Below are 21,763 nucleotides of genomic sequence, written 5' to 3'. Positions count from 1 at the left end.
CTGCTGGCTTGGCGCGGCGCAGTCTGCTGGCTTGGCGCGGCGCAGTCTGCTGGCTTGGCGCGGCGCAGTCTGCTGGCTTGGCGCGGCGCAGTCTGCTGGCTTGGCGCGGCGCAGTCTGCAGGCTTGGCGCGGCGCAGGCTTGGCGCGGCGCAGTCTGCAGGCTTGGCGCGGCGCAGTCTGCAGGCTTGGCGCGGCGCAGTCTGCAGGCTTGGCGCGGCGCAGTCTGCAGGCTTGGCGCGGCGCAGTCTGCAGGCTTGGCGCGGCGCAGTCTGCAGGCTTGGCGCGGCGCAGTCTGCAGGCTTGGCGCGGCGCAGTCTGCAGGCTTGGCGCGGCGCAGTCTGCAGGCTTGGCGCGGCGCAGTCTGCAGGCTTGGCGCGGCGCAGTCTGCAGGCTTGGCGCGGCGCAGTCTGCAGGCTTGGCGCGGCGCAGTCTGCAGGCTTGGCGCGGCGCAGTCTGCAGGCTTGGCGCGGCGCAGTCTGCAGGCTTGGCGCGGCGCAGTCTGCAGGCTTGGCGCGGCGCAGTCTGCAGGCTTGGCGCGGCGCAGTCTGCAGGCTTGGCGCGGCGCAGTCTGCAGGCTTGGCGCGGCGCAGTCTGCAGGCTTGGCGCGGCGCAGTCTGCAGGCTTGGCGCGGCGCAGTCTGCAGGCTTGGCGCGGCGCAGTCTGCAGGCTGCGCGGCGCAGTCTGCAGGCTTGGCGCGGCGCAGTCTGCAGGCTTGGCGCGGCGCAGTCTGCAGGCTTGGCGCGGCGCAGTCTGCAGGCTTGGCGCGGCGCAGTCTGCAGGCTTGGCGCGGCGCAGTCTGCAGGCTTGGCGCGGCGCAGTCTGCTGGCTTGGCGCGGCGCAGTCTGCTGGCTTGGCGCGGCGCAGTCTGCTGGCTTGGCGCGGCGCAGTCTGCTGGCTTGGCGCGGCGCAGTCTGCTGGCTTGGCGCGGCGCAGTCTGCTGGCTTGGCGCGGCGCAGTCTGCTGGCTTGGCGCGGCGCAGTCTGCTGGCTTGGCGGAATGTTGGACAACGTAATATACGATGACATCCTGATCATCAATCTGCAGTGTTCTCTCTCGCTCGTCTTTCACTTCTCTCTCTCGTCTCCTTTGCTCTCTTCACGACAACAGGAGCAAATCATTGAATGACATCAGGCGGTTCCCGTCGCCCACGCAAGTGGTGCGCCAGGTTTCTGAGGGTGGCATGGAGCTGAGCCCCAGCGCTGTGAGCCAAGACCAGCTGCAGATGGTCAGAGCCCGGGTCCACGAGAGTGAGGCAAAGTGGCACAACGTTAGTCCACACACACATGCATCCATTACCTGTACCATCCTGACCGGTAGAACTACCCTCCTGACCGGTAGAACTACCCTCCTGACCGGTAGAACTACCCTCCTGACCGGTAGAACTACCCTCCTGACCGGTAGAACTACCCTCCTGACCGGTAGAACTACCCACCTGTACCATCCTACCTGTACCATCCTGACCGGTAGAACTACCCACCTGTACCATCCTGACCGGTAGAACTACCCACCTGTACCATCCTACCTGTACCGTCCTGACTGGTAGAACTAGTCACCTGTACCGTCCTGACTGGTAGAACTACCCTCCTGTACCATCCTGACCGGTAGAACTTACCCACCTGTACCATCCTGACCGGTAGAACTACCCACCTGTACCATCCTGACCGGTAGAACTTACCCACCTGTACCGTCCTGACCGGTAGAACTACCCACCTGTACCGTCCTGACCGGTAGAACTACCCACCTGTACCGTCCTGACCGGTAGAACTACCCACCTGTACCGTCCTGACCGGTAGAACTTACCCACCTGTACCGTCCTGACCGGTAGAACTTACCCACCTGTACCGTCCTGACCGGTAGAACTTACCCACCTGTACCGTCCTGACCGGTAGAACTTACCCACCTGTACCGTCCTGACCGGTAGAACTTACCCACCTGTACCGTCCTGACCGGTAGAACTTACCCACCTGTACCGTCCTGACCGGTAGAACTTACCCACCTGTACCGTCCTGACCGGTAGAACTTACCCACCTGTACCGTCCTGACCGGTAGAACTTACCCACCTGTACCGTCCTGACCGGTAGAACTTACCCACCTGTACCGTCCTGACCGGTAGAACTTACCCACCTGTACCGTCCTGACCGGTAGAACTTACCCACCTGTACCGTCCTGACCGGTAGAACTTACCCACCTGTACCGTCCTGACCGGTAGAACTTACCCACCTGTACCGTCCTGACCGGTAGAACTTACCCACCTGTACCGTCCTGACCGGTAGAACTTACCCACCTGTACCGTCCTGACCGGTAGAACTTACCCACCTGTACCGTCCTGACCGGTAGAACTTACCCACCTGTACCGTCCTGACCGGTAGAACTTACCCACCTGTACCGTCCTGACCGGTAGAACTTACCCACCTGTACCGTCCTGACCGGTAGAACTTACCCACCTGTACCGTCTTGACCGGTAGAACTACCCACCTGTCCCGTCTTGACTGGTAGAACTACCCACCTGTCCCATCCTGACTGGTAGAACCAGTCACCTGTACCGTCCTGACTGGTAGAACTACCCACCTGTACCATCCTGACCGGTAGAACTACCCACCTGTACCATCCTGACCGGTAGAACTACCCACCTGTACCATCCTGACCGGTAGAACTACCCACCTGTACCATCCTGACCGGTAGAACTACCCTCCTGACCGGTAGAACTACCCTCCTGACCGGTAGAACTACCCTCCTGACCGGTAGAACTACCCTCCTGACCGGTAGAACTACCCTCCTGACCGGTAGAACTACCCTCCTGACCGGTAGAACTACCCTCCTGACCGGTAGAACTACCCTCCTGACCGGTAGAACTACCCTCCTGACCGGTAGAACTACCCTCCTGACCGGTAGAACTACCCTCCTGACCGGTAGAACTACCCTCCTGACCGGTAGAACTACCCTCCTGACCGGTAGAACTACCCTCCTGACCGGTAGAACTACCCTCCTGACCGGTAGAACTACCCTCCTGACTGGTAGAACTACCCACCTGTACCGTCCTGACTGGTAGAACTCCCCACCTGTACCATCCTACCTGTACCATCCTGACCGGTAGAACTACCCACCTGTCCCGTCTTGACCGGTAGAACTACCCACCTGTCCCGTCTTGACCGGTAGAACTACCCACCTGTCCCGTCTTGACCGGTAGAACTACCCACCTGTCCCGTCTTGACCGGTAGAACTACCCACCTGTCCCGTCCTGACTGGTAGAACCAGTCACCTGTACCATCCTGACTGGTAGAACCAGTCACCTGTACCGTCCTGACTGGTAGAACTACCCACCTGTACCATCCTGACTGGTAGAACTAGTCTCCTGTCCCGTCCTGACCGGTAGAACTACCCTCCTGACCGGTAGAACTACCCTCCTGACCGGTAGAACTACCCTCCTGACCGGTAGAACTACCCACCTGTACCGTCCTGACCGGTAGAACTAGTCTCCTGTCCCGTCCTGACCGGTAGAACTCCCCTGGAGGTCTTCACTGGGTTAATTGTTGCCGCTACAAATGAATTCAACAGCAGTTCTTGTCTTTGTCGTGATTCATCTTGTTTTAAGTGTCTCCCCCCCTACCTCCTGTCAGGACCTGACCAAGTGGAAGCTCCGGCGGCACAGGTCTAACTGTGACCTGCGGAGGAAGATGCAGGAGAGGGACAACATCGTCCTGATGGCCAACGCAGGGGTCGGTACAGTCGGGACATTCAAGAGTCTGCAAGAGGACAGGTAAGGGAACGGACATGGAAGACAGACTTAAATAACTTTATAGTAGTGTGTGTGTCTGCTTGCCCATTCTGCTGTGCTATTCATATGTTTCCTCTCTTCATCTGGTATCACAGGGAAGAGGATGAGGAGTCCCTATGCAGCAATGGCCACAAGGTCTCTCCGCCCACCTCGTTCAAGGAGGGTTCCCTGGTGTTCCGACCCCACACCAGAGCCCCCACCTCTGTAAGTGAGGGTTCCCTGGTGCTACGACCCCACACCAGAGCTCCACTGGCCCTCAGCTCCTCCGTGGAGTCACCCTACAGCCCCGTAGCGTCGGAACCCTTAACCGCCCCCAGCGTGACCCTCCAGGGACCCGGAGCCGTGCCCCAATCAGAGCCCCTCGTCCTAGGGGGGAGGAGTCACACACCGGTGGAGCCAGACGGAGCTGGAGGATTAGTCACTTTCCCCAACTCTGCGTCTCCCATCTCCTCCCAGACCATCTCTAGCCCAGCTCTCTTCATCTCAACTGGACGAGACCACAACGTCTCCTTGCTCTCAAACGGGATCCCGACGACCCTCCCTGGATCTAGCTCCAGTCTTACTATTGGTACCAGTTCTTCTCTAACTACCTCTGACCCGGTGAGCGGTACCGGCTCTAACCTAACCAGCGGTACCGGCTCTAACCTAACCAGCGGTACCGGCTCTAACCTAACCAGCGGTACCGGCTCTAACCTAACCAGCGGTACCGGCTCTAACCTGACCAGCGGTACCGGCTCTAACCTGGCCAGCGGTACCGGCTCTAACCTGACCAGCGGTACCGGCTCTAACCTGGCCAGCGGTACCGGCTCTAACCTGACCAGCGGTACCGGCTCTAACCTGACCAGCGGTACCGGCTCTAACCTGGCCAGCGGTACCGGCTCTAACCTGGCCAGCGGTACCGGCTCTAACCTGGCCAGCGTGTACCGGCTCTAACCTGGCCAGCGGTACCGGCTCTAACCTGGCCAGCGGTACCGGCTCTAACCTGGCCAGCGGTACCGGCTCTAACCTGGCCAGCGGTACCGGCTCTAACCTGGCCAGCGGTACCGGCTCTAACCTGGCCAGCGGTACCGGCTCTAACCTGGCCAGCGGTACCGGCTCTAACCTGGCCAGCGGTACCGGCTCTAACCTGGCCAGCGGTACCGGCTCCAACCTGGCCAGCGGTACCGGCTCTAACCTGACCAGCGGTATCGGCTCCTGTGCCTCCATGGACATCCCAGAACACGCCCTCATCTCCACTGTAGAGTCCCTGACCTCGGTGGGAGCCTCGGGTCATGTCTCAGCTCCCCAACAGCAGGAGTTTTCCCTCTACAGGTACAGCTCCAGGGCTCTGGGAGGAAGAGGAAGAGGGGCATCTGCCTCTCTCCCCAGGGGATACCGCCGGTCTGAGGGCTCTTCGTCCTGCCTCTCTGCCGGCTTCACCCCCCGACCGTTTGGAGCCAAGTCCTCCAGAGTGTCCTCACTACCCAGGCTCTACAATGTGAGGAATGCCTCTGTCCCCCCGTCTCTGTCCCTGTCCCTCCCCCCGTCTCTCCCCCTGTCCCTCCCCCGTTTCTCCCTCTGTCCCTCCCCCCGTCTCTCCCTCTGTCCCTCCCCCCGTCTCTCCCTCTGTCTCTGACTAATGCCCCCTTCATTTGTACAGTGTGTTTCAGTACCTCTGTCCCCCCTCCCTCTGTCTCTCCCTCTGTCCCCCCCCCTCCCCCTGTCTCTCCCTCTGTCCCCCCCCCCCCCCTGTCTCTCCCTCTGTCCCCCCCCCCTCCCCCTGTCTCTCCCTCTGTCCCCCTGTCTCTCCCTCTGTCCCCCCTCCCTCTGTCTCTCCCTCTGTCCCCCTCCCTCTGTCTCTGTGACTAATGCCCCCTTCATTTGTACAGTGTGTTTCAGTACCCCTGTCCCCCCTGTCTCTCCCTCTGTCCCCCCTCCCTCTGTCTCTCCCTCTGTCCCCCCCCGTCTCTCCCTCTGTCCCCCCTCCCTCTGTCTCTGTGACTAATGCCCCCTTCATTTGTACAGTGTTTCAGTACCTCTGTCCCCCCCTCCCTCTGTCCCTCTGTCCCCCTCCCTCTGTCCCCCTGTCCCCCCCTCCCTCTGTCCCCCTGTCCCCCCTCCCTCTGTCCCCCTGTCCCCCCCTCCCTCTGTCCCCCTGTCCCCCCTCCCTCTGTCCCCCCCGTCTCTCCCTCTATCTCTGACTAATGCCCCCTTCATTTGTACAGTGTTTCAGTTCCTCTGTCTCTGTGACTAATGCCCCCTTCATTTGTACAGTGTGTTTCAGTATTATTCAGTTGTACACTACATCTCTTGTGATTGGATGCTCCTGTGTTCACTGTCTGTGTATCTAAATACTACTGCCTCCTTTCAATGTGTGCTTGGTACTTGTAGTTCTCCCTGGTAGTATGTGGTCTTGGTACTTGTAGTTCTCCCTGGTAGTATGTGGTCTTGGTACTTGTAGTTCTCACTGGTAGTATGTGGTCTTGGTACTTGTAGTTCTCCCTGGTAGTATGTGGAGGGAGAGGTGTGGGTGGTCTTGGTACTTGTAGTTCTCCCTGGTAGTATGTGGCGGGAGAGGTGTGGGTGGTCTTGGTACTTGTAGTTCTCCCTGGTAGTATGAGAAGGGAGAGGTGGTCTTGGTACTTGTAGTTCTCCCTGGTAGTATGTGGAGGGACAGGTGGTCTTGGTACTTGTAGTTCTCCCTGGTAGTATGTGGAGGGAGAGGTGTGGGTGGTCTTGGTACTTGTAGTTCTCCCTGGTAGTATGTGAAGGGAGAGGTGGTCTTGGTACTTGTAGTTCTCCCTGGTAGTATGTGGAGGGAGAGGTGGTCTTGGTACTTGTAGTTCTCCCTGGTAGTATGTGGAGGGAGATGTGTGGTGTGTGGTCTTGGTACTTGTAGTTCTCCTTGGTAGTATGTGGAGGGAGAGGTGGTCTTGGTACTTGTAGTTCTCCTTGGTAGTATGTGGAGGGAGAGGTGGTCTTGGTACTTGTAGTTCTCCTTGGTAGTATGTGGAAGGAGGTGTGTGTGTGTGTGTGTGTGTGTGGGGTCTTGGTACTTGTAGTTTTCCTTGGTAGTATGTGGAGGGAGATGTGTGTGTGTGTGTGTGTGTGTGTGGTCTTGGTACTTGTAGTTCTCCTTGGTAGTATGTGGAAGGAGGTGTGTGTGTGTGTGGGTGGTCTTGGTACTTGTAGTATGTGGAGGGAGAGGTGTGTGTGTGTGTGGTCTTGGTACTTGTAGTCCTCCTTGGTAGTATGTGAAGGGAGAGGTGGTCTTGGTACTTGTAGTTCTCCTTGGTAGTATGTGGAGGGAGGTGTGTGTGTGTGTGTGTATGTGGGTGGTCTTGGTACTTGTAGTTCTCCTTGGTAGTATGTGGAGGGAGAGGTGGTCTTGGTACTTGTAGTATGTGGAGGGAGAGGTGGTCTTGGTACTTGTAGTTCTCCTTGGTAGTATGTGGAGGGAGAGGTGGTCTTGGTACTTGTAGTTCTCATTGGTAGTATGTGGAGGGAGAGGTGTCGGTGGTCTTGGTACTTGTAGTTCTCCTTGGTAGTATGTGGAGGGAGAGGTGGTCTTGGTACTTGTAGTTCTCATTGGTAGTATGTGGAGGGAGATGTGTGTGGTCTTGTTACCGTGTGCTTCCTGATCCTCTTCCATCTCCTATGAATGATGCAATAGTATAACAGGAGACTGCTGGCTGACTCACTGCCCAGCCTGAGGCCCAATGGTACCCTATTCCCTATAGAGGGTGGCAGGTAGCCTAGTGGTTAGAGTGTAGAGGAGGCAGGTAGCCTAGTGGTTAGTGTAGAGGAGGCAGGTAGCCTAGTGGTTAGTGTAGAGGAGGCAGGTAGCCTAGTGGTTAGTGTAGAGGAGGCAGGTAGCCTAGTGGTTAGTGTAGAGGAGGCAGGTAGCCTAGTGGTTAGTGTATAGAGGAGGCAGGTAGCCTAGTGGTTAGAGTGTAGAGGAGGCAGGTAGCCTAGTGGTTAGAGTGTAGAGGAGGCAGGTAGCCTAGTGGTTAGAGTGTAGAGGAGGCAGGTAGCCTAGTGGTTAGAGTGTAGAGGAGGCAGGTAGCCTAGTGGTTAGAGTGTAGAGGAGGCAGGTAGCCTAGTGGTTAGAGTGTAGAGGAGGCAGGTAGCCTAGTGGTTAGTGTAGAGGAGGCAGGTAGCCTAGTGGTTAGTGTAGAGGAGGCAGGTAGCCTAGTGGTTAGTGTAGAGGAGGCAGGTAGCCTAGTGGTTAGTGTAGAGGAGGCAGGTAGCCTAGTGGTTAGTGTAGAGGAGGCAGGTAGCCTAGTGGTTAGTGTAGAGGCGGCAGGTAGCCTAGTGGTTAGTGTAGAGGCGGCAGGTAGCCTAGTGGTTAGTGTAGAGGCGGCAGGTAGCCTAGTGGTTAGTGTAGAGGAGGCAGGTAGCCTAGTGGTTAGTGTAGAGGAGGCAGGTAGCCTAGTGGTTAGTGTAGAGGAGGCAGGTAGCCTAGTGGTTAGTGTAGAGGAGGCAGGTAGCCTAGTGGTTAGTGTAGAGGAGGCAGGTAGCCTAGTGGTTAGTGTAGAGGAGGCAGGTAGCCTAGTGGTTAGAGTGTAGAGGAGGCAGGTAGCCTAGTGGTTAGAGTGTAGAGGAGGCAGGTAGCCTAGTGGTTAGAGTGTAGAGGAGGCAGGTAGCCTAGTGGTTAGAGTGTAGAGGAGGCAGGTAGCCTAGTGGTTAGAGTGTAGAGGAGGCAGGTAGCCTAGTGGTTAGAGTGTAGAGGAGGCAGGTAGCCTAGTGGTTAGAGTGTAGAGGAGGCAGGTAGCCTAGTGGTTAGAGTGTAGAGGAGGCAGGTAGCCTAGTGGTTAGAGTGTAGAGGAGGCAGGTAGCCTAGTGGTTAGTGTAGAGGAGGCAGGTAGCCTAGTGGTTAGTGTAGAGGAGGCAGGTAGCCTAGTGGTTAGTGTAGAGGAGGCAGGTAGCCTAGTGGTTAGTGTAGAGGCGGCAGGTAGCCTAGTGGTTAGTGTAGAGGCGGCAGGTAGCCTAGTGGTTAGTGTAGAGGCGGCAGGTAGCCTAGTGGTTAGTGTAGAGGCGGCAGGTAGCCTAGTGGTTAGTGTAGAGGCGGCAGGTAGCCTAGTGGTTAGTGTAGAGGCGGCAGGTAGCCTAGTGGTTAGTGTAGAGGCGGCAGGTAGCCTAGTGGTTAGTGTAGAGGCGGCAGGTAGCCTAGTGGTTAGTGTGTAGAGGCGGCAGGTAGCCTAGTGGTTAGAGTGTAGAGGCGGCAGGTAGCCTAGTGGTTAGAGTGTAGAGGCGGCAGGTAGCCTAGTGGTTAGAGTGTAGAGGCGGCAGGTAGCCTAGTGGTTAGAGTGTAGAGGCGGCAGGTAGCCTAGTGGTTAGAGTGTAGAGGCGGCAGGTAGCCTAGTGGTTAGAGTGTAGAGGCGGCAGGTAGCCTAGTGGTTAGAGTGTAGAGGCGGCAGGTAGCCTAGTGGTTAGAGTGTAGAGGCGGCAGGTAGCCTAGTGGTTAGAGTGTAGAGGCGGCAGGTAGCCTAGTGGTTAGAGTGTAGAGGCGGCAGGTAGCCTAGTGGTTAGAGTGTAGAGGCGGCAGGTAGCCTAGTGGTTAGAGTGTAGAGGCGGCAGGTAGCCTAGTGGTTAGAGTGTAGAGGCGGCAGGTAGCCTAGTGGTTAGAGTGTAGAGGCGGCAGGTAGCCTAGTGGTTAGAGTGTAGAGGCGGCAGGTAGCCTAGTGGTTAGAGTGTAGAGGCGGCAGGTAGCCTAGTGGTTAGAGTGTAGAGGCGGCAGGTAGCCTAGTGGTTAGAGTGTAGAGGCGGCAGGTAGCCTAGTGGTTAGAGTGTAGAGGCGGCAGGTAGCCTAGTGGTTAGAGTGTAGAGGCGGCAGGTAGCCTAGTGGTTAGAGTGTAGAGGCGGCAGGTAGCCTAGTGGTTAGAGTGTAGAGGCGGCAGGTAGCCTAGTGGTTAGAGTGTAGAGGCGGCAGGTAGCCTAGTGGTTAGAGTGTAGAGGCGGCAGGTAGCCTAGTGGTTAGAGTGTAGAGGCGGCAGGTAGCCTAGTGGTTAGAGTGTAGAGGCGGCAGGTAGCCTAGTGGTTAGAGTGTAGAGGCGGCAGGTAGCCTAGTGGTTAGAGTGTAGAGGCGGCAGGTAGCCTAGTGGTTAGAGTGTAGAGGCGGCAGGTAGCCTAGTGGTTAGAGTGTAGAGGCGGCAGGTAGCCTAGTGGTTAGAGTGTAGAGGCGGCAGGTAGCCTAGTGGTTAGAGTGTAGAGGCGGCAGGTAGCCTAGTGGTTAGAGTGTAGAGGCGGCAGGTAGCCTAGTGGTTAGAGTGTAGAGGCGGCAGGTAGCCTAGTGGTTAGAGTGTAGAGGCGGCAGGTAGCCTAGTGGTTAGAGTGTAGAGGCGGCAGGTAGCCTAGTGGTTAGAGCGCTGGGCCAGCAGCCTATTCCCTATACTGTAAAACAACACCTATCACACTACTATGACTGACCCTGTAAAACAACACCTATCGTACGACTGACCCTGTAAAACTCTGCCCTGTCTTCTACCTACAGTTGGAGAAGACTGCTCCCACCCGCCCCCAGAAAATGGTCACTATCTCAGAGGTTGCTGTCAGGGCTCAGCCCTGGGCCACAGCCATTCGGAGCAGTGTGAACCAGGAAGTAGAGGAGGGTGGGAGTCAGACCCAGCCCTCCATCCTGAAGACCAGAGTGGTTCCTGGACCTGCCACCCACCCCAAACCCAGCCAGAAGGGACCCTTACCCCCTTCTCTCCTGCCCAGCCTTCCTGTCTCAGTCAGACAGAATGGCTCTGCACAGGTGAGCTCAACACCGTGTGAAACACATCATCTGTACCTGGACTGTCATAACTAAGGCCAGAGTTCTACCCAACTGTTTATTACACCTTTATTTAACCAGGTCGGCTAGTTGAGAACACCTTTATTTAACCCAGGTCGGCCAGTTGAGAACACCTTTATTTAACCAGGTAGGCTAGTTGAGAACACCTTTATTTAACCAGGTAGGCTAGTTGAGAACACCTTTATTTAACCAGGTAGGTTAGTTGAGAACACCTTTATTTAACCAGGTAGGTTAGTTGAGAACAAGTTCTCATTTACAACTGCGACCTGGTCAAGATAAAGCAATGCAGTGCGATACAAACACAATAGGAAAGTCGGCACATGAGGTAGGATTACAATCTAGCAATTACACTGGAGTGGTACATGTTGCAGAAGATAAATGTGCAAGTAGAGATACTGGGGTGCAAAGGAGCATAATAACAATTTGGGGATGAGATAGTTGGTTGGGCTATTTACAGATTGGCTGTGTCGTGTAGAGGTGCAGTGATCTGTAAGCTGCTCTGACAGCTGATGCTTAAAGTTAGAGAGGGAGATATGAGTCTCCAGCTTCAATGATTTTTTTTTTGCAGTTCGTTCCAGTCATTGGAAGGAAAGGCGGCCAAAGGAGGAATTGGCTTTGGGGATGACCAGTGAGATATACCTGCTGGAGCTCGTGCTACGAGTGGGTGCTGCTATGGTGACCAGTGAGCTGAGATGAGGAGGGGCTTTACCTAGCAGAGACTTATAGATGACCTGGAGCAAGTGGGTTTGGTGACAAATATGTAGTGAGGGCCTGCCAACGAGAGCGTACAGGTCGCAGTGGTGTGTAGTATATGGGGCTTTGGTGACAAAACGGATGGCATTGTGAAAAGACTGCATCCAATCTGCTGAGTAGAGTGTTGGAGACTTTTGTAAATGACATCGCCGAAGTCAAGGATCGGTAGGATAGTCAGTTGTACGAGGGTATGTTTGGCAGCATGAGTGAAAGAGGCTTTGTTGCGATATAGGAAGCCAGTTCTAGATTTAATTTTGGATTGGAGATGTTTAAGATGTTTAATGTGAATCTAGAAGGAGAGTTTAGTCTAACCAGACATCTAGGTATTTGTAGTTGGTATTTGGTAGACATATATTTGTAGACATATTCTAAGTCAGAACCGTCTAGAGTAGTGATGCTAGACGGGCGGGCAGTGATCGGTTGAAGAGCATGCATTTAGTTTTACTTGCATTTAAGAGCAGTTGGAGTCCACGGAAGGAGAGTTGTATGTCATTGAAGCTCGTCTGGAGGTTAGTTAACAGTGTCCAACGAAGGGCCAGAGGTATACAGAATGGTGTCGTCTGCGTAAGAGGTGGATCAGAGAATCACCAGCAGCAAGAGCGACATCATTGATATATACAGAGAAAATAGTCTGCCCGATAATTGAACCCTGAGGCAGACTGCCAGAGGTCCGGACAGCAGACCCTCCGATTTTACACACTGAACCTTATTAGAAAAGTAGTTGGTGAACCAGGCGAGGCAGTCATTTGAGAAACCAAGGCTGTTGAGTCTGCCGATGAGGATGTGGTGATTGACAGAGTCAAAAGCCTTGGCCAGGTCAATGAATTCGGCTACACAGTTCTCTTATCGATGGTGGTTATATCATTTAGGCCCTTGCGCGTGGCTGAGGTGCACCCGTGACCAGCTCTGAAACCAGATTGCATAGCAGAGAAGGTACAGTGGGATTCTAAATAGTTGGTGATCTGTTTGTTACTTGGCTTTCAAAGACCTTCGAGAGGCAGGGTAGGATGGATATAGGTCTGTATCAGTTTGGGTCTTCAGTGTCTCCCCCTTTGAGGAGGGGGAAGACAGCGGGAGTTTTCCAGTCTTTGGGGATCTCTTGACTATATGAAAGAGGTTGAACAGACTGGTAATAGGGGTTGCAACAATTGCAGTGGATAATTTTAGAAAGAGAGGGTCCAGATTGTCTAGCCCGGCTGAATTGTAGGGGTCCAGATTGTCTAGCCCGGCTGAATTGTAGGGGTCCAGATTGTCTAGCCCGGCTGAATTGTAGGGGTCCAGATTGTCTAGCCCGGCTGAATTGTAGGGGTCCAGATTGTCTAGCCCGGCTGAATTGTAGGGGTCCAGATTGTCTAGCCCGGCTGAATTGTAGGGGTCCAGATTTTGCAGCTCTTTCAGAACATCCGCTTTTTGGGTGAAGGGGAAATGGGGAGGCTTGGGCAGGTTGCTGTGGGGGATGCAGAGCTGCTGACCGGTATAGGGGTAGCCAGGTGGAAAGCATGACCAGCCGTAGAAAAATGCTTATTGAAATTCTCTATCGTAGTGTTATCGGTGGTGACAGTGTTTCCTAGCCTCAGTGCAGTGGGCAGCTGCATGGATTTTAGGTTCCCCTGAACTTTTTCAGAGTTTGTGCTACAGGATGCTAATTTCTGATAAAAGCTAGCCTTTGCTTTCCTAACTGCCTGTGTATATTGGTTCCTAACTTCCCTGAAAAGTTGCGTCTCGCGGGGGCTATTCGATGCTAATGCAGTACGCCACAGGATGTTTTTGTGCTGGTCAAGAGCAGTCAGGTCTGGAGTGAACCAAGGGCTATATCTGTTCCTAGTTTTACATTTTTTGAATGGGGGCATGCTTATTTAAGTTGGTGAGGAAAGTATTTTTAAAGAATAACCAGGTAGCCTCTACTGACGGGTTGAGGTCAATATCCTTACAGGAGACCCGGGCCAGGTCGACTAGAAAAACCTGCTCGGTGTTTTAGGGAGCGTTTGACAGTGATGAGGGGTGGTCGTTTGACTGCGGCTCCGTAGCGGATACAGGCAATGAGGCAGTACTCGCTGAGATCCTGATTGAAGACCGAGAAATATTTAGAGAGCACGTTGGTCAGGATATCTATGAGGGTGCCCGTGTTTATGGATTTGGAGTTGCACCTTGTAGGTTAATTGATAATTTGTGTAAGATTGAGGGTATCTAGATTAGATTGCAGGACGTTTAGATTGTCCCAGTGTAGGTCACCTAACAGTACGAGCTCTGAAGATAGATATGGGGGGGGGGGGGGGGGGGGGGGGGGGGGGGGGAAGAGCACAGCTAGGGACAGAAGGTGGTCTATATAGCAAGCAGAAACGGTGAGAGACTTGTTTCTGAAAAGGTGGCGTTTTTAAAAAGTAGAAGCTTGAATTGTTTGGGCAGAGACCTGGATAGCATGACAGAACTCTAGGCTATATCTGCAGTAGATTGCAACTCCGCCCCCCTTTGGCAGTTCTATCTTGTTGGAAAATGTTGTTATAGTTAGGGATGTAAATTTCAGGGTTTTTGTCCTCCTAAGCCAGGGTTGACACGGCTAGAACATCAGTGTGCTGAAGCAGCGAATAAAACAAACTTAGGGAGGAGGCTTCTGATGTTAACATGCATGAACCGAAGGCTATTACGGTTACAGAAGTCAACAGATGAGAGCACCTGGGGAATGGGAGTGGAGCTAAGGGCTGTAGGGCCTGGGTTAACCTCTACATCACTAGAGGAGGAGTAGGATAAGGGTACGGCTAAAGGCTATAAGAACTGGTCGTCTAGTGTGTTCAGAAGTCAACAGATGAGAGCACCTGGGGAATGGGAGTGGAGCTAGGGGCTGTAGCTGAATAGATTCAAGGCATAATGTACAGCCAAGGATGTTCAAGGATGTGAATACAGTGGAGGTAAACCTAGGCATTGAGTGAGGTTTTGTCTCTAGAGACACCATTTTTAAGAATGGTGAGTTCACCTAGTGTGGGAGATGGAACAAAAGGGATAGCTAAGATGTATCGAGCAGGGCTGGAGGCTCTACAGTGAAATAAGACAACAATCACTAACTAAAACGGCAATGGGGAAATTGACAGATGGACCTCTTCAGCTAGCCGGGGCGTAACACGAGGCTAGGCTAACTGGTGTTAGCTTCCGGACAGAGACGCTAGCCTGGATTAGCCATTCGGATAGCAGCTAGTTAGCTGGGACATGGGCGTAGCACGAGGCTAGGCTAACTGGTGTTTGCTTCCGGACAGAGACGTTAGCCTGGATTAGCCATTCGGATAGCAGCTAGCTAGCTGCGATAATCCAGATGAAAAGGTTCAGAGCTTGCGGTAGGAATCCGGAGATGTGGTAGAGATGAAGCGGTCCCCGATATGCTCTGGGTTGAATCACTCTGTGCAGATTGGCAGTAGTTAACCGGGCTGAGGTTAGCCACTGCTAGCTGTCATCAGCTAACTGACTACTAGCTAGTAACTAGTTAGCTGGCTAGCTTCTGTTGTGGGTTCCGGTTCTAAACTATAGAAAATAGTAGATCCATTCACATTGGGTGAGGTGGGTTTCAGGAGAGTATGTTAAAATTGAGGTTAAAAAAAAATATTTACGAAGGAAACAAAGATGTCTACAGGTGACGAGACAAAGACGTCTGACTGCTACGCCATCTTGGAGTACTACAACGATGTGTATAAACCATAGCTGGCTGACTGGGGTTCTGTATTGAAGCCATTGAGTAGCCATCTTGGAGTACTACAACGATGTGTATAAACCATAGCTGGCTGACTGGGGTTCTGTATTGAAGCCGTTGAGTAGCCATCTTGGAGTACTACAACGATGTGTATAAACCATAGCTGGCTGACTGGGGTTCTGTATTGAAGCCATTGAGTAGCAATATTGGCACTCCTCTATTGTGGGACTTTGAACCTGTGTGTGTGTGTGTGCAGGGTTGAACCTGTGTGTGCCGGGTTGTGGGTCTGGTTTCGTGGAACATCGAATCTCCAGGTGTCACCTTCACCTTTTGTCTCCTCCTCAGGTACGTCACAGTGACAGAGTGAGTCTCACCTTGAAGATTAACAGTCGACCACACTTTGGTTTCAACACTCACTGGGACTCGACAGGAGCGAGAGTCGGAGGCATCCAACCAGGTGAGAGTCGACTCCACCACTCCCCTCCTTCAGGGATGGATGGGGACACCTATGTCCTGTGTACCGTGTTGCTGTGATCCAATAAGAGCTTACCAAATTAGGTAAGATGTCAACAGAAATGTAGGTAGTAAGAAATGGACGAATAGAAGTTTGAACAAACAGATAAATATTTATCTTTTTTTTGGGGGGGGGATATGTTTTAGTCTAAAGGTGTCTTGGTGCTAGAAACGGTTGAATTGACCGTGGCTGGGTCGTTAGTAATGACATAATGGTTGTTCCTCCGATGTCCATTACCTACAGTACAGGGAGATATTCATGAATGTTTAAACAGACCTGTGAGAGGTGGGACTTACCCTGCAACAGAGACCTAGTCAGAGCCACTCTGGATATCTGTAATCAGGAGATCTATAACCTTACACTGTTCCTCTGGGTCAGGTGTGACTGGAAATACCATCTACTGCTGTCGTGCTGTCCTGTAGCTCCTCTCTCTCTCCTGCTGTCCTGTAGCTCCTCTCTCTCTCCTGCTGTCCTGTAGCTCCTCTCTCTCTCCTGCTGTCCTGTAGCTCCTCTCTCTCTCCTGCTGTCCTGTAGCTCCTCTCTCTCTCCTGCTGTCCTGTAGCTCCTCTCTCTCTCCTGCTGTCCTGTAGCTCCTCTCTCTCTCCTGCTGTCCTGTAGCTCCTCTCTCTCTCCTGCTGTCCTGTAGCTCCTCTCTCTCTCCTGCTGTCCTGTAGCTCCTCTCTCTCTCCTGCTGTCCTGTAGCTCCTCTCTCTCTCCTGCTGTCCTGTAGCTCCTCTCTCTCTCCTGCTGTCCTGTAGCTCCTCTCTCTCTCCTGCTGTCCTGTAGCTCCTCTCTCTCTCCTGCTGTCCTGTAGCTCCTCTCTCTCTCCTGCTGTCCTGTAGCTCCTCTCTCTCTCCTGCTGTCCTGTAGCTCCTCTCTCTCTCCTGCTGTCCTGTAGCTCTCTCTCTCTCCTGCTGTCCTGTAGCTCCTCTCTCTCTCTCCTGCTGTCCTGTAGCTCCTCTCTCTCTCTCCTGCTGTCCTGTAGCTCCTCTCTCTCTCTCCTGCTGTCCTGTAGCTCCTCTCTCTCTCTCCTGCTGTCCTGTAGCTCCCTCTCTCTCTCCTGCTGTCCTGTAGCTCCTCTCTCTCTCTCCTGCTGTCCTGTAGCTCCTCTCTCTCTCTCCTGCTGTCCTGTAGCTCCTCTCTCTCTCTCCTGCTGTCCTGTAGCTCCTCTCTCTCTCTCCTGCTGTCCTGTAGCTCCTCTCTCTCTCTCCTGCTGTCCTGTAGCTCCTCTCTCTCTCTCAGATAAATATTTATCTGCTGTCCTGTAGCTCCTCTCTCTCTCTCCTGCTGTCCTGTAGCTCTCTCTCTCTCTCCTGCTGTCCTGTAGCTCCTCTCTCTCTCTCCTGCTGTCCTGTAGCTCCTCTCTCTCTCTCCTGCTGTCCTGTAGCTCCTCTCTCTCTCTCCTGCTGTCCTGTAGCTCCTCTCTCTCTCTCCTGCTGTCCTGTAGCTCCTCTCTCTCTCTCCTGCTGTCCTGTAGCTCCTCTCTCTCTCTCTCTCTCTCCTGCTGTCCTGTAGCTCCTCTCTCTCTCCTGCTGTCCTGTAGCTCCTCTCTCTCTCCTGCTGTCCTGTAGCTCCTCTCTCTCTCCTGCTGTCCTGTAGCTCCTCTCTCTCTCCTGCTGTCCTGTAGCTCCTCTCTCTCTCCTGCTGTCCTGTAGCTCCTCTCTCTCTCCTGCTGTCCTGTAGCTCCTCTCTCTCTCCTGCTGTCCTGTAGCTCCTCTCTCTCTCCTGCTGTCCTGTAGCTCCTCTCTCTCTCCTGCTGTCCTGTAGCTCCTCTCTCTCTCCTGCTGTCCTGTAGCTCCTCTCTCTCTCCTGCTGTCCTGTAGCTCCTCTCTCTCTCCTGCTGTCCTGTAGCTCCTCTCTCTCTCCTGCTGTCCTGTAGCTCCTCTCTCTCTCCTGCTGTCCTGTAGCTCCTCTCTCTCTCTCCTGCTGTCCTGTAGCTCCTCTCTCTCTCTCCTGCTGTCCTGTAGCTCCTCTCTCTCTCTCCTGCTGTCCTGTAGCTCTCTCTCTCTCTCCTGCTGTCCTGTAGCTCCTCTCTCTCTCTCCTGCTGTCCTGTAGCTCCTCTCTCTCTCTCCTGCTGTCCTGTAGCTCCTCTCTCTCTCTCCTGCTGTCCTGTAGCTCCTCTCTCTCTCTCCTGCTGTCCTGTAGCTCCTCTCTCTCTCTCCTGCTGTCCTGTAGCTCCTCTCTCTCTCTCCTGCTGTCCTGTAGCTCCTCTCTCTCTCTCCTGCTGTCCTGTAGCTCCTCTCTCTCTCTCCTGCTGTCCTGTAGCTCCTCTCTCTCTCTCCTGCTGTCCTGTAGCTCCTCTCTCTCTCTCCTGCTGTCCTGTAGCTCCTCTCTCTCTCTCTCTCTCTCCTGCTGTCCTGTAGCTCCTGTTGGCCTGTAGCTTGCCGCAACATAGTGAAAGCCTCTCCTCTCCCTCCAGGTAGTCCTGCAGAGTTGTGCCAGCTCCGTGCAGGTGATGAGATAGTGTCTGTTGGTGGGCACAGGGTGGCAGAGATGAGCCACAGCCAGTGGAAGGGCATGATGACCTCTGCCCTGCAGAAAGGCAGTCTCACCATGGATGTACAGCGCTATGGTAACAACGGTGTGTGAAAGAGACTCCCCCCTGACCTGCTGGGAGCTCTGTTTGTCCCTCACCACTCCCCCCCCCCCCTGACCTGCTGGGAGCTCTGTTTGTCCCTCACCACTCCCCCTGGCCTGCTGGGAGCTCTGTTTGTCCCCCTGGCCTGCTGGGAGCTCTGTTTGTCACTTGCCTTCTTGTAGTGTCCCTGTCTGTCTGTCCCTCACCACTTGCCGTCCTGTAGTGTGTCTACTGATTTTGTGAATCAATGTTTGTAAATCCTTTGTGGGACCGGGCCTGTGTTGTGACGGACTGGGTCAGAGGCCCTTAGGGACCGGGGCCTGTGTTGTGACGGACTGGGTCAGAGGCCCTTAGGGACCTGGGCCCGTGTTGTGACGGACTGGGTCAGAGGCCCTGTGGGACCGGGGCCTGTGTTGTGACGGACTGGGTCAGAGGCCCTGTGGGACCGGGGCCTGTGTTGTGACGGACTGGGTCAGAGGCCTTGTGGGACCGGGGCCTGTGTTGTGACGGACTGGGTCAGAGGCCCTGTGGGACCGGGCTGTGACGGACTGGGTCAGAGGCCCTGTGGGACCGGGCTGTGACGGACTGGGTCAGAGGCCCTGTGGGACCGGGCTGTGACGGACTGGGTCAGAGGCCCTGTGGGACCGGGCTGTGACGGACTGGGTCAGAGGCCCTGTGGGACCGGGCTGTGACGGACTGGGTCAGAGGCCCTGTGGGACCGGGCTGTGACGGACTGGGTCAGAGGCCCTGTGGGACCGGGCTGTGACGGACTGGGTCAGAGGCCCTGTGGGACCGGGCTGTGACGGACTGGGTCAGAGGCCCTGTGGGACCGGGCTGTGACGGACTGGGTCAGAGGCCCTGTGGGACCGGGCTGTGACGGACTGGGTCAGAGGCCCTGTGGGACCGGGCTGTGACGGACTGGGTCAGAGGCCCTGTGGGACCGGGGACCTGTGTTGTTAAGGACTGGGTCAGAGGCCCTGTGGGACCGGGGACCGTGTTGTGACGGACTGGGTCAGAGGCCCTGTGGGACCGGGGACCGTGTTGTGACGGACTGGGTCAGAGGCCCTGTGGGACCGGGCCTCGATCATCCATCTGACCAGTGGTGTTCTGACACTTACAGGTCCAACTGATACCAGTGGAGATGCAACGATGGTGAAACTGGCCAACGGACAAGAGGTCAATGTGACACTTTTTTTTTTCTTCTTTCTTCATACGATCAGTATTGACATCTCTAACCTACTTACTGACATGATTTGAGTGATGAAGGAAACAGGTTACAAACGAATGTAAATCTCTTCGTGTTTTTTCCGTTCTTAGGTGCTGACCTCTAAGAGCAGGAAGGGAGGTTTTCAGGACGATCCACTGACTGTCAGAAGTAAAGGTAATGAATGAATGGACTGGGACTTGACAGTGACTTCAGGAAGGGAGGTTTTCAGGACGATCCACTGACTGTCAGAAGTAAAGGTAATGAATGAATGGACTGGGACTTGACAGTGACTTCAGGAAGGGAGGTTTTCAGGACGATCCACTGACTGTCAGAAGTAAAGGTAATGAATGAATGGACTGGGACTTGACAGTGACTTCAGGAAGGGAGGTTTTCAGGACGATCCACTGACTGTCAGAAGTAAAGGTAATGAATGAATGGACTGGGACTTGACAGTGACTTCAGGAAGGGAGGTTTTCAGGACGATCCACTGACTGTCAGAAGTAAAGGTAATGAATGAATGGACTGGGACTTGACAGTGACTTCAGGAAGGGAGGTTTTCAGGACGATCCACTGACTGTCAGAAGTAAAGGTAATGAATGAAAGGACTGGGACTTGACAGTGACTTCAGGAAGGGAGGTTTTCAGGACGATCTACTGACTGTCAGAAGTAAAGGTAATGAATGAATGGACTGGGACTTGACAGTGACTTCAGGAAGGGAGGTTTTCAGGACGATCTACTGACTGTCAGAAGTAAAGGTAATGAATGAAAGGACTGGGACTTGACAGTGACTTCAGGAAGGGAGGTTTTCAGGACGATCTACTGACTGTCAGAAGTAAAGGTAATGAATGAAAGGACTGGGACTTGACAGTGACTTCAGGAAGGGAGGTTTTCAGGACGATCTACTGACTGTCAGAAGTAAAGGTAATGAATGAAAGGACTGGGACTTGACAGTGACTTCAGGAAGTATTCACACCCCTTGACTTGGTCCACATGTTGTGAGTCTGAATTTAAAATAGAGGTTTTATGTCACTGGCCTTACACAACACCCCATAATGTCGGTGTAATTATGTTTTGAGATTTTTTTTGTTTTTGAAATTCATAAAATAAATGAATTGCTGAAGTGACTTTGGTCAATAACTATTCAATCCTTTTGTTATGGCCTAAATACGTTCAGGAGGAAAGATTCTCTCACTATGTGCGACTATAGTGTTTTTAAACATGCATAAATCACCTCTCTGTACCTCACACTTACAATTATCTGTAAGGTCCCTCGGTTAAACAGTACATTTCAAACACAGATTCAACCACAAAGACCAGGGAGGTTTTCCAATGCCTCGCAAAAAGGGCACCTATTGGTAAAAATAAATAAAACGTAGACATTGAATATCCCTTTGAGGAAAGTGAAGTTATTCATTACACTTTAGATGGTGTATCAATACACCCAGTCACTACAAAGATACAGGCGTCCTTCCTAACTCAGTGTATCAATACACCGTCACTACAAATATACAGGAGTCCTTCCTAACTCAGTGTATCAATACACCCAGTCACTACAGAGATACAGGCGTCCTTCCTAACTCAGTTGCCGAAGAGGAAGGAAACCGCTCAGGGATTCCACCATGAGGCCAATGGTGAGGTTAATGGCTGTGATAGGAGACAACTGAGGATGGATCAACGTGGTTGTTACTCCACAATACTAACCTACAGTAAATGACGGAGTGAAGAGAAGGAAGTCTGTATAGAATAAAAAAATAATCTAAAACGTGCAACACAAATGTGACGACAATGAATTTATTGTCCTGAATACAAAGTTATGTTTGGGACACATCAGACTTCTGCTCTCCATATGTTCAAGCATAGAGGGGGCTGCATCATGTTATGGGTATGCTTGTCATCAGCAAGGGCTTTATTTAAGCACAGGCAAAATCCGAGAGGGACAGCTGATCGTCTGCTTCCACCAGACACTGGGAGAGGAACAAGTTTCCCACATGACGATAACCTAAGGCCAAATGTTGACTGGAGTTGCTTACCAAAACGGAATGTTCCGGACTAGCTTAAAGTTTTGACTTCAATCAGCTGGAATATATATATATATATTTAAATGATTGTCCAGCAATGATCAACAACCAGCTTGAATTTAAATAATGTACATATATATATATTTAAATGATTGTCTAGCAATGATCAACAACCAGCTTGAATTTAAATAATGTACATATATATATATTTAAATGATTGTCTAGCAATGATCAACAACCAGCTTGAATTTAAATAATGTACATATATATTAATATAATCATGTACATGTATATTAATATAATTATGTATATTAATATAATAATGTATATTAATATAATAATGTACATGTATATTAATATAATAATGTACATGTATATTATGAAATCGAATTGTGTAAATCTCAGACTCACAGCTGTAATCGCTGCCAAAGGTGACTCTCTAACATGCATTGACTCAGGGGTGTGA

General features: G+C 52.9%; 1 protein-coding gene across 1 annotated transcript in view; it reads left to right on the top strand.

Annotated features, from left to right (window-relative positions):
* Nucleotides 1-21,763, top strand: part of LOC124018320 (LIM domain only protein 7-like) — a 61,342-nt gene that overhangs the window by 21,347 nt on the left and 18,232 nt on the right. Inside the window, 9 exon segments of the mRNA XM_046333594.1 lie at nucleotides 1,108-1,267; nucleotides 3,618-3,757; nucleotides 3,871-4,692; nucleotides 4,694-5,252; nucleotides 10,248-10,511; nucleotides 15,325-15,436; nucleotides 17,914-18,075; nucleotides 19,193-19,248; nucleotides 19,390-19,453. Of these exon segments, the coding sequence (XP_046189550.1) occupies nucleotides 1,108-1,267; nucleotides 3,618-3,757; nucleotides 3,871-4,692; nucleotides 4,694-5,252; nucleotides 10,248-10,511; nucleotides 15,325-15,436; nucleotides 17,914-18,075; nucleotides 19,193-19,248; nucleotides 19,390-19,453 (2,339 nt within the window).

This window comes from Oncorhynchus gorbuscha, unplaced genomic scaffold (assembly GCF_021184085.1).
Source record: "Oncorhynchus gorbuscha isolate QuinsamMale2020 ecotype Even-year unplaced genomic scaffold, OgorEven_v1.0 Un_scaffold_473, whole genome shotgun sequence".
NCBI lineage: Eukaryota > Metazoa > Chordata > Actinopteri > Salmoniformes > Salmonidae > Oncorhynchus > Oncorhynchus gorbuscha.
Note: the sequence above shows the minus strand (reverse complement) of the source record. Positions and strands in the feature narration are given on the sequence as shown.